The sequence below is a fragment of the Syngnathus scovelli genome, chromosome 6 (genome assembly GCF_024217435.2).
Source record: "Syngnathus scovelli strain Florida chromosome 6, RoL_Ssco_1.2, whole genome shotgun sequence".
In the NCBI taxonomy this organism is placed as follows: Eukaryota; Metazoa; Chordata; class Actinopteri; order Syngnathiformes; family Syngnathidae; genus Syngnathus; species Syngnathus scovelli.
In genome coordinates, this window is record NC_090852.1 from 1,733,199 (window position 1) to 1,745,298 (window position 12,100).

At 42.4% G+C, this 12,100-nt stretch overlaps 1 protein-coding gene across 4 annotated transcripts in view; it reads right to left on the bottom strand.

Annotated features, from left to right (window-relative positions):
• The window catches only part of plcg2 (phospholipase C, gamma 2), a 134,355-nt gene that overhangs the window by 54,640 nt on the left and 67,615 nt on the right, over positions 1 to 12,100 (bottom strand). For all 4 annotated transcript variants that reach the window (XM_049722934.2, XM_049722930.2, XM_068650935.1 and 1 more), the window contains 3 exons: positions 6,319 to 6,405; positions 4,949 to 5,118; positions 1,232 to 1,432 (listed from right to left, as the gene is read on the bottom strand). In XM_049722934.2, coding sequence (XP_049578891.1) covers positions 1,232 to 1,432; positions 4,949 to 5,118; positions 6,319 to 6,405 — 458 coding nt within the window. The remainder of the gene's footprint in view (positions 1 to 1,231; positions 1,433 to 4,948; positions 5,119 to 6,318; positions 6,406 to 12,100) is intronic.

Genomic DNA, 12,100 nt, shown 5'->3' on the forward strand with positions numbered 1-12,100 from the left:
TATTTATTATTTATTCATCACTCTTATTTATTCATTGTTTGTGCCTTCTTGTTTTATTTTCTTGTGTTGTTTACATGTACGTACATTGTGAACTATGTCTTGTCACCGTGGGATAGTGGGAACGTAATTTCGATCTCTTTGTGTGTCTTGGCATGTGAAGAAATTGACAATAAAGCAGACTTTGACTTTGACTTGACTTTTGACTTTGATGACTTATCAAATGTAAAAGTAAACTTGAATTTTCAAAAGGAGCAACATTTAACATCAGTCCTGGGATACGATAAGGGCGTGAAACGTGACAATGAGTCTAACAGCCCATGAAAGAGACTGGATATGGCACTTTTTTCCAGTGGATGTAAAACGTCTCCATATCTTTGTTCAAACACCAGGTTTTTGGGATGAAGAAATGTTTGACCAAGACAAACCGTTTAAAATACTGTCCACTATTTTAGCTTAGCCTTATAAAAACAAACATTTTCTGGAGGGGAAATAAATCAATTAAGAAGATGTGGTTGGACAAGTGTGCACACCCATCTTATACTAAATAGTGACGTGTTAACTAGTTACATTCAAACTCATGTTAAATGGAAGTCAGCCCAATACCTGTTACTGTTTAAGGTGCCCCTGATTAATCGAAAATAAATTTCAGATGTTCTACTAGTGTTTTCTGGCTTTTTTTCTTTCTAGTAAAACCCTGAATATTCTTTTTATTTTTTTGTTCATAATTTCATCCACCTTCACTAAGGCCTCAGTTCCCTCTGAATTTTAGGAAAAACAGCCCCAAAGCCTGATAGTCACTATGTTTTACTGTAAATATGGCATTTTCTTAGCAACGAGCTGTGTTGTGTTTGTACCAAACGCACTGTTTGGAATCGGAGCCAAAAAACGTAACCCTGGTTTCATCAGACCATTGGCAAAATGTTTGCTCCAAACACTGCTCATCACCATAAGAACACCATACATACAGTGAAGCTAAGTAGTCAAATTAATGATGAAACAAATTTTGAAATGGTTTATCTTGGTCTCCTTATTTATATATCACAAAACCTGGCATTTGAGCAGGCTTTTATAGCCATTGCACATTACATATTCACAAAAAATGCATCATTACTGTAATGGAGGTGATCAATAATTAATTAAACTTAGGGAGTATTGTTAAAATGAAAGAACAAACAGAAGTATTTTACATGTACATTTTGTTTTACTAAAATATAAGTTGATCGTGACGAACCCTTGCTGGAGATGTGGGTTTGGATGTGGTACTGCATCAGTAAGACGCAACTCAAAGTCTTGACAGCGCAGTGGGTTCTCTCTGTAGTGCTGTATCAGGGCATACACACTAGGAAATTGTACGTTGGCTGCCAGGTAGTAGTATGTGTTTTGTCCCTCTGAAAGAGAACGAATACGGCAGTGCTGGACTCTCCCGCTCCGCCTAAATAAATGTTGGTAGACAATAGACAAGAGATTAATATTTGAAAAGCACTAAAATATATCCAGGCATTCCTCTCGAGTTCCTAATAAATGTCAACACTAACTATATGAGTCATCCCTGTTTTCGTTACACTTGTATCATAGCTGAATGTCTGATGTTTGTAGCAACACAATCAGCATCATAATCGCTAAAGAATTCAATGAGCTATAACAAACAGAGCCAAACCCAAACAACAGCGTGGGCATTTAGTTGCCAAAAAGAAGCATGCAAGTAAACCCATCCAGCATTTGCCGCGAGGATTATTTATCGCATTTTATCGTGTGAGCCAGATTCTACCAGTGGCCACAATGTAATGTGAAATTCTACATACACACAATATTGCAATATTATATTGTACCCAAAGAAATGAGGATGGATGGATGGATGGATGGATGGATGGATGGATGGATGGATGGATGGATGGATGGATGGATGGATGGATGGATGGATGGATGGATGGATGGATGGATGGATGGATGGATGGATGGATGGATGGATGGATGGATGGATGGATGGATGGATGGATGGATGGTGAACTGAATTGCACCTGAACCTCCCATCTATTTCATCCTTTGAATATCTCGCTTTTTCCCTCCCCAACTCCACTACTCCTGTTCTTATCTACCGCCCCCCCAAAGTCACATATGTCTTTTCTTTCTGAACTCTCTGAACTCCTCACCATTGTATCCTCAGTCTCCTATCGCCTCCTGCTCATCGGTGACTTCAATATCCACATCGACCAGCCAACTGCTCCACTGACGTCTGACTTCATCTCCCTTCTGGACTGCTTTCATCTCACCCAACACATCAACTTCCCCACACACACCAAAGGCCACACCCTGGATGTAGTATGCTCCTCCTTTCCACTCACATCCAACCCCCGTCCTCTTACCTTTCCACTGTCTGATCATCTCTGCATCCTCTTCTCCGCCCCTCTACCCTCGCCTCATAATTCCACAAAGCGCACCATCTCCTACCGCAACATCAAGACTGTAAACCCGAACACGCTTTGCCAGCTCTTATCCTCTGCCCTTGCCTCCGACCCCACTTCCTCCTCCCCTGATGACCTTGCCACCATGCTCAACAACATCCTTTCCGACTCCCTTGACTCCCTAGCCCCCCTGGAAAACTTCCTCTGTTACATTCACTAACTCTGCCCCTTGGTACACCCCGCAACTCCGCTCCATGAAACAAACTGGCTGTCAACTCAAACGCCTCTACAAAAGAACCCGCCTCACCGTTCATGCTGAAACCTTTAAACAGCACATCTCCTCCTATCATGATGCTCTTCTTGCTGCCAAATCTGCTTACTTCTCATCTCTCATTAATAACACCAACCGGAACCCCCGCATACTGTTCTCCACCGTCAACAAATTGCTCCAGCCACCGGCCACCAAGCCACCCTCCTCACCCGCCCTCTGTAACTCCTTCCTTGTCAGCTTTAACAACAAAATTGCCCAAATCAACAGTTCTCTGACCGTCACCATCAACAACTCCTCCTCCCCCACCTCCCCTCCTCTCCTGCCCCCCCTTCCCAATCTCCCGCCCTTCCCCTCTTCCACTGCCTTCTCCCTTGTCGACTCCTCCACCATCCTAGACATCATCACCGCATCCAAGACAACCACCTGCTCTCTCGACCCCCTTCCAACGACCTTAACTAAGGCCTGCTTCCCTGTCCTCCTCCCTTACCTCACCACCCTTTTTAATCAGTCTCTATCCCTCGGCCACTTTCCCACTGTCTATAAGCTTGCAGCCATCACCCGTCCTCAAAAACCCCACCTTGGACCCACTCAACCACCAACTACCATCCCATCTCCAACCTTTCATTATTTTCCAAAATCCTTGAACACATTGTCTCCGCCCAACTCCACACCCATCTCCAGTCCAACAACCTCTATGAACCCTTCCGGTCCGGATTCCGCCCACTTCACAGCACTGAAACAGCTTTTGTTAAAGTCACCAACGATCTCCTAATTTCCGCTGACTCTGGTGCCCTCAACATACTACTACTACTTGACCTTAGCGCAGCCTTTGACACTGTGAACCATTCCATCCCCCTCCAAAGGCTGCGCCAACTAGGTGTTGAGGGCACTGCACTCGAATGGCTCACCTCCTATCTCACCAACAGAAACCAGTTCATTTCTCTCTCCGGTCACACATCCATCCTCTCCCCAGTTACACAAGGGGTCCCCCAAGGCTCAGTTCTAACCCTAACCCTAACCCTAACCCCCTTCTATTCATCTGTTACCTCTTTCCTCTTGGTAATGTCATCCGCAAACTTAATCTGGACTTCCACTGCTATGCGGATGACACCCAGATCTATATACGCACCACACCAACACATAACCCTTCCCTCACCCACTTTGAAACCTGCATCTCTACAATAAAAACATGGCTGTCCCACAACTTTCTCAAACTCAAAAGTGATAAAACAGAGCTCCTCCTCATAGGCACTAAATCCTCCCTTAATAAAACTCGATCCATCACACTCACCATCGACTCCACAAACATCACTCCCTCCCCCCTGGCACGCAACCTTGGTGTTATTTTTGACCCCACACTGTCCTTTCACCCTCACGTTAGCTCAGTTGTCAAGACCTCCTACTTCCACCTCCGACACATTGCCAAAATCCGGCACTGCCTCTCTCTCCCTGCTGCTGAATCCCTCATCCACGCCTTCATCTCATCCCGGCTTGACTACTGCAACTCCCTTTTCACTGGAATCACTGCTCACTCACTCCATAGACTGCTACTAGTCCAAAACTCTGCTGCCCGTCTCCTTACCCACACCCGGTCCCGTGAACATATCACTCCTGTTCTCCGCTCTCTTCACTGGCTTCCCATTGAGGAGCGCATCATCTTCAAGATACTCCTCCTCACCTTCAAAGCCCTCCACAACCTGGCTCCCACTTACCTATCCGACCTCCTTGTCCCCGACTGTCCCAACCGCCCCCTCCGATCCTCCAACACCTCAAGCCTGACAGTCCCAAAATCTAAACTCGAATCCTTTGGGGACAGAGCCTTCTCCTGCACTTCACCCCGACTCTGGAACTCTCTCCCTCAGTCTGTCTGTGACTCACCCACACTCCCCATATTTAAGTCTCGTCTAAAAACTTACCTCTTCTCTCAAACCTTTGACCTCCCCTACCCATAACTGGTTTCCTCGTCTTAATTTTATCCCATTGTCTCTTCCCCATCCCCCTACCCCTCCCCTCCTGTTTGTCTTTGCCTTCTTCCCTGTAAGCGTCTTTGGGTTTTTGAAAAGCGCTATACAAATTTAATGAATCATTATTATTATTATGGATGGATGGATGGATGGATGGATGGATGGATGGATGGATGGATGGATGGATGGATGGATGGATGGATGGATGGATGGATGGATGGATGGATGGATGGATGGATGGATGGATGGATGGATGGATGGATGGATGGATGGATGGATGGATGGATGGATGGATGGATGGAGAACTCTACCAGAAGGAGAGGGTGAAATCCGTGGCAACAGCATCACTCTGTCGGACCAAAAAAGTACCATCTCGTCCTCTTGTTTTGGTACAGTAATCGTGAATCATTTGCTCTGCCATCAGACGACCCTTTTTAATGCCACCATGAAACCATGTTTCAGAACAATGGAAATCCTGGAACTGGGAAACAAACACATTGGTTTTACTTTAGTGATCTTGAATAGAATACATATATCAATTCCCAGTCAGTAGTTGAAAATGAAAAGAGATTATATGGTCTTTTGAAACACTCTTGCCTCAGCATTTTGTATGTTTTAAATTTTGGTGACGATTTTTACTGTTTATTCATTTCTTATCCAAACTGGCATGCATTTCTTTTCTTGTTTGCTAACATTTATGGTGAAGTCACTGTCAGTTTGTAAGCAGGAAACTATTCAACATCAAAAATGTTTTTACTACTGGAGTGATACCTAAAGGTAAGGAGAAGTGAGCTAGTGCTGAGACCAAGCAAGAAAGCTAGAGCCCATCTAGCCTGGCCAAGTGTTGGCCAGTTTTTTGCAATTAATCTGTATCCCACCACCATAAGGAAAATCATTCACATGGGTTTTCATGTGCATCAGCTTTTCATGTGCTGGAGCTGCTCATCCAGAGTTTAATTGTGTTTATATTGTTGTCAATTGGGTGAATATTAACCAGGTTCAGCGGTGGCATATCTGCAATGTTGTTAGCCCTTAGCCTAGTTAGAAAGCCTCTTTGTCAACTTTATTACCATCTTAGAGTCTTAGCTGAACAGCTTTCACCCAGCGTAACGGGTCATATTAATAAGGAGCTAAGACCAATTACCTATCTTTCAATTTTGTTGTTGGATTAGGTCTCTTGGACATGTGATTAGCTATGACGTTATATCACCGTGACCATTCTCTTGCTTCACTGGCTTTACCTCCTCTATGCCACTCTTTGCGCATACGTAGGAGTTGATCTCAGTTAAGACTGCAAGGTCACACAATATCACACAGGCTAGGCAGAGTTGCCCTCTTGCAGAAAGGCGGCCCAGAGTATAAGAATAGGAACCTTGGAGGTGGGGGTTAGACCTTCTTCCGCAATCTCGCAGAGAAAGCTCCACAGCTGTGTATCGATCTTTCTGGCATACATTAAATAGTTAAACTGAGAAGGCAGCCTCCTGGTAATAATAATTAGCATAGCAAGCATTAAAGATAAAAGAACTGGGACAATATGTAACATTGTCTTGCTTATTCTGTTGTGTTTTTGGTAGATTGGCTTGGGGTGTGAAAATTGACTGCAAATAAGAATATTAGTGGGTTTTCAATTTTACATTCAAAACAAATTTATTTTCCAACTGTAAACTTTACATTCCTTTACCTTCTTGAGGTCTTCCTTTTCCTCTTCATACTCTTCTGCATAGTACAGCATGTCATCAGAGATGACACAGTAGTGCTTGTTCCACCGCTGAAAAAAGGCATTTAAAAGTTGGGTTCAAAGATTCTGACAGTTTACACTGGCACATCATGGTACCTCAAAGGCTCAGCTCCTTAAAGCTTGTAAAATTGGATTTTGGTCTTAATTTAACATGAAACATTGCACTGTGGGGGAAAAGTGTGATTCTGCACGTCATGCAAGCTATTGTGTCACACTCATCGGCGTTCATCGACTCAAAAAAAAAGCCTTTGATACCATAGATCATAATATACACTGCTCAAAAAAATTAAAGGAACACTTTGAAAACATATCAGATTTCAATGGTGGAAAAAAAAGTTGGATATCTATACTGATATGGACAGTTTAATGTCTCAGAAACAAAAGGATGCCACATCTTTTGATGGAAATAAAAGTTTTCAGCCTACAGATGGCTCAGTATACAGACACCCCAAAAATTAAAGTGAAAAAATGATGTGGCAAGCTCGTCCATTTTGCCTAAATTCAATTTCTGCAACTCAAATTTTCAATATCTTGTGTGGCCCCCACGAGCTTGTATGCATGCTTGACAACGTCACGGCATGCTTCTAATGAGACGACGGATGGTGTCTTGTGAGATGTCCTCCCAGATCTGTCTAAGGGCATCAGCAAGCTCCTGTAAAGTCTGAGGAGCAATCTGGCGGCGTCTGACGGACCGAAACATTATGTCCCAGAGGTGTTCTATCGGGTTTAGATCAGGTGATCGTGAGGACCATTCAATTGTGTCAATTCCTTCATCCTCCAGATACTGTCTGCATACTCTTGCCACATGAGGCCGGGCATTGTTGTGGATCAGGAGGAACCCAGGACCTACTGCACCAGCGTAGGGTCTGACCATGGGTGCAAGGATTTCACCCCGATACTTAATGGCTGTGAGACTGCCGTTCTCTAGCCTGTAGAGGTCTGTTCGTCCCTCCATGGAAATGCCTCCCCAGATCATCACTGACCCACCACTGAACCAGTCATGCTGAATGATGTTGCAGGCAGCATAGCGCTCTCCTTGGCATCTCCAGACCCGTTCACGTCTATCACAGGTGCTCAAGGTAAACCTGCTCTCATTTGTGAAAAGCACAGGGCGCCAGTGGCGGACTTGCCAATTCTGCTGTTCTGTGGCAAATGCCAATCGAGCTCCACGGTGCTGAGCAATGATCACAGGGCACACTACAGGACGTTGTGCCCTGAGGCCACCCTCTTGAAGTCTGTTTCTGACTGTTTGGGCAGAGACATTCACACCAGTAGCCTGCTGGAGGTCATTCTGTAGGGCTTGGGCAGTGCTCAACCTGTTCCTCCTTGCACAAAGTAGCAGATATCGGTCCTGCTGATGGAATGAGGACCGTCTATGGCCCCGTCCAGCTCTCCTAGAGTAAATGCCTGTCTCCTGGAATCTCCTCCATGCTCTGGAGATTGTACTGGGAGACACATCAAATCTTCTTGCAACAGCACGCATGGATGTGCCATCCTGGAGGAGTTGGACAATCTGTGCAACTTCAGGAGGGTTAAGAAATCGCCTCATGCTCCCAGTCGTGATAATGACTCGAGCTAAAGCCAACACTTGTGGAAAAACAGTTAAAAAAAGATCAAGAGGGAGGAACTTGAAATGGCCTCCACCTGCAAAACCAGTCCTGTTTTGGGGACCATCTCGTTGTTGCCCCTCTACTGCACCTGTTGTTAATTCCATCAACACCAATGAAGCTGAAACTGATTAACAACCCCTTCTGCCACCTACCTGACCAAAACCTTATCAGAAAAGTCTAATTTATTTCATGCCATATCCTGATAAAAAACTGTTCCTTTAATTTTTTTGAGCAGTGTATTATAATTCACAAACAAGAGTGATATGGTAAAAGAGGTTTGGCATAGTATATGTAAATTGGTCAAATGTTGCCTAGATGATAGAAATCCCTGTGTGCAGTTAAACAGAGTAAAGTCTCCGGTTTCCTCCCACATCCCAGAAACATGCATGGTAGGTCGATTGAGCACTCCAAATTGGCTGTAGATGTTAAATTAGAGTGTGAATGGTTGTTTGTCTCTGTGTGTCCTGCGATTGGCTGGCAACCAGTTCAGGGTGTCCCTCACCTACTGCCTGATGACTGCTGGGAAAGGCTCAAGCACGCCTGCGACCCCCGTAAGTAAGAACCAACATAAAGAAAATGTCCGTCTCTGTCAAAGGTTTTAATTTATGGAATAATTTTGAAAACCATTTGAAAAGGTGTGACTTACTCTCTGTGTCCAAAAGTAGATATAAAAATAAAGTGCACAAAAGATACACTGTAAATCAGATATAGATATGAATAATATACGTACTACACCTGATAAATCAGGTGAATCTATTATACAAGTGTAGATTATTGATAAGATTATACAGGGTCCGGCAAAATGATCTGACACATTTGTAGGTTTAATAAAATGAAAATAAATTAAAGAAACAAAAATTTGTTGTTTTCTTTTTCCGAAAAGTACATACATATAATACCATTTCGATTTGTTTTGTTTCGTTTCATTTCATTTTCGTTTTCGAATAATGTTATTTTGTTGCGTTTCAGTTGCTCCATTTTTGCTCCTCTTATTTATTATGTTATTTGTTTATTTATTACTTATTCATCGCTCTTATTTATTCAATGTTTGTGCCTTCTTGTTTTTACGTTTTGTGTTGTTTACTTGTATGTATATTGTGTACTGTGTCTTGTCACCGTGGGATAGTGGGAAACGTAATTTCGATCTCTTTGTATGTCTTGGCATGTGAAGAAATTGACAATAAAGCTGACTTTAACTTTTTTTTTTACTTAACATGAATTGGACTTGACAAAAAATGAAAAAACTTGAGACTCAACTTGGACTTGGAAGTTAAAGACTCGGGACTTGACTTGACTTGAGACACGATGACTTGAATGACTTCAGTGTTATTTAGTTTACGTTTTCAGTTTTAATATAAAATTAATAATACATTTAAAAAATAATATCGATAACACGGTAGGAGCGCAGGTTGAGAATGGCGTTGTCATGATTGGATCACTACCCTGTCAATCAATCAGTCGTGCCCCCTCGACCTACCAAACGTGTTTATTGGAGAATCACGCCCCTTTATATCAGACACGCGCAGATATGTCAGCGGGAGCGGTACCGCGAGTCATCACCTTCGGCTATCGCAATTACTTTTATGACGGCAAAAGACGGACAGCACAATGCGAGATATGCAACAAAAAAATTTCTGACAATGTTGAAAATTGAAGTTTATAGAGCTCTGGTGTCTCCAGATGTTACAGATGAAACATAAAATGTTTCTAATGCTCTTTTTATTTTTAGATTTTTTTCTGATTATTTTTTCATATTTGCAACTCAAATGTGTCAGACACTGTCGGCAGACGTTCATTTGTTTAGATTGAGCTGTCAATAAATCATTGTATGAGGTAATTTCTTTTTTGTTTGATTCCATGGTGTATTTTACTGAATATCAGTAATTACAGTGCAAATCAAAATTATTGTCATATTTTTTAAACAGGTTAGACACATTGGACAATGATGGTTACTTAAAGTTACTGATATATTGTCTTTTCACTACTAAAATCTGATTCTGCGGGTAAAATTGCAATAATAAGGTGACTTGACTTGGACTTGACTTGACCTATTTAAGGAGTTGACTTGGACTTGACTTGACCTATTTAAGGACTTGACTTGACTTGACTTGCCCAAGAAAAAAATGACTTGGGATTTACTTGAGACTTGAAGGTTAAGACTTGACTTGGTCCCATCTCTGAAAATGAATCTGTAACTGCAACACAACGAGTGTTCCGTTTGTGCTTCAGACTTGGTAAACATGATCCCGTACCTGCTCGAACCTCTATCTTGTTATGGGTTACTAACTTCAGAGCCAGTGGATCAGCAATGAAACAAAAATCAATCGGCTGACCTCGCACCGCCAGAACTCCAGAAAATGTGGCAGCGGTAATACCAAAATGACATTATTCGGAAACGAAAATGAAATGAAACGAAACAAAATGGCATTATATGTACTTTTCGAAAATGAAAAAAAAGTTTTTTGTTTCTTTAATTTAATTGCATTTTATGAAACCTACAAATGTGTCACATCGTTTTGCCATAAAGATGTACATACTGTCAAATCTACACTTATCAAACGTAAGTGACGCGACTTCTCCATTTAAAGGGCCAAACTCTCCTTTGTCCCTGCGCCGCCGTAATGCAGCTCTCATGGGGAGACGAGAGTTAAATAAGCCGGGGGTGAAGAGACTCGTCCGAGTTGCTAACCACCTTCATTAAATTAATTCTGAAGGAATCAATCTAATCTTTTTTATGACGCCAATCTCTTTAAAGTCAAGCGACGCTCGTGTAGGGTAACTAAGATCGAGCCACGGCGTCAGAGAGGCCGCGCCCTACTGGTGGCTCTCTTCTGATTTGGGGCTTTTGTTAAATCTCGGATATATTTAGATGTCTTTGTTAAGACTTCAGGGATTCGTTAATTTACACTAGCACACACTCGCCCTAGCTGAGTTTAAGATAACTATTTCGAACCAGATCTGACAATACCTGATGTTAAGGATTAAAGCTGTCTTCACTTTAAAAAGAATTGAGCAGATTTAAAGAATGACTATGATATGGAAATAAAGACAATTTAAAGTTCTAATTACTGCATACAATACCATGCTCAACATAGTTAACACGAAATAATCGATAACCAAATTAAGGATTAAGAAGTAATTTAATGAATTAGCAAGAAAAATAATTACAACTCGAACAAACAACAATAATTCCACTCACCAATATCAGAGCAAAAGAGGAGACAAAAGGTCTAAAATGCTATTTGGTTGAACAAGTCGAGTGATCAGTTCTCCTTTGTTTCAAAATCTGAATTTTGTTTAAAAAGAGGAAAGGTCTGCCGATGAGGAGATTAGCCAACGCCGTTACATTGGCGTCTTTCCCTGAAGGACATTTACACCTCCCATCTCGCCCGCAAGGCAACCTCGATTGCCAGAGATGTGAGTCACCCGGCTCACTCTTTGTTTGACCTTCTGCCCTCTGGGAAGAGGTACAGGAGCCTGCGCTCCCGCACCACCAGACTCGCCAACAGCTTCTTTCTCCAGGGTGTTAGGGCCCAGAACTCGCTACCCCCTTCTGCGTAGTGTGCGGCACTGTTGCGCTATTTTCGGGAATGTCTGCTGTACGCGCACTTACTCCTTTTTTTTTTGCTCCTCTTATTTATTTATTTATTTATTTATTTATTTATTTATTTATTTATTTATTTATTGTGTTATTTATTCATTATTTATTCAGCACGCTTTTGTTATACTTGTTTACTTGTTTGTCTGTTGTGAGCCATGTCTTGTCACCGTGGGATAGGGGGGAACGAAATTTCGGTTTCTTTGTGTGTCTTTGGCATGTGGAGAAATTGACAATAAAGCTGACTTTGACTTTGACTTTCCCTTGCTGCCAGAAGCGGCTGTCTCCTCTACCTTCCTCGAAGCTTAAAATTTGACAAAGTGCAATTCGAAGCTTAAAATTTGACAAAGTCCAATTCGAAGACTCTAGAAATTCATCTTCGTAGATTTTGGTCCAATCTCAAAAAGAATGAAAAATCCATCTTCGTCTAAACAGCGTTCTTTACTCCGGGCAGCGTCAGGGCCGTCACCCTGACCAGGAAGAGCCCTTTTCTCGTCCGAAGCCAAGCCAATAGGCT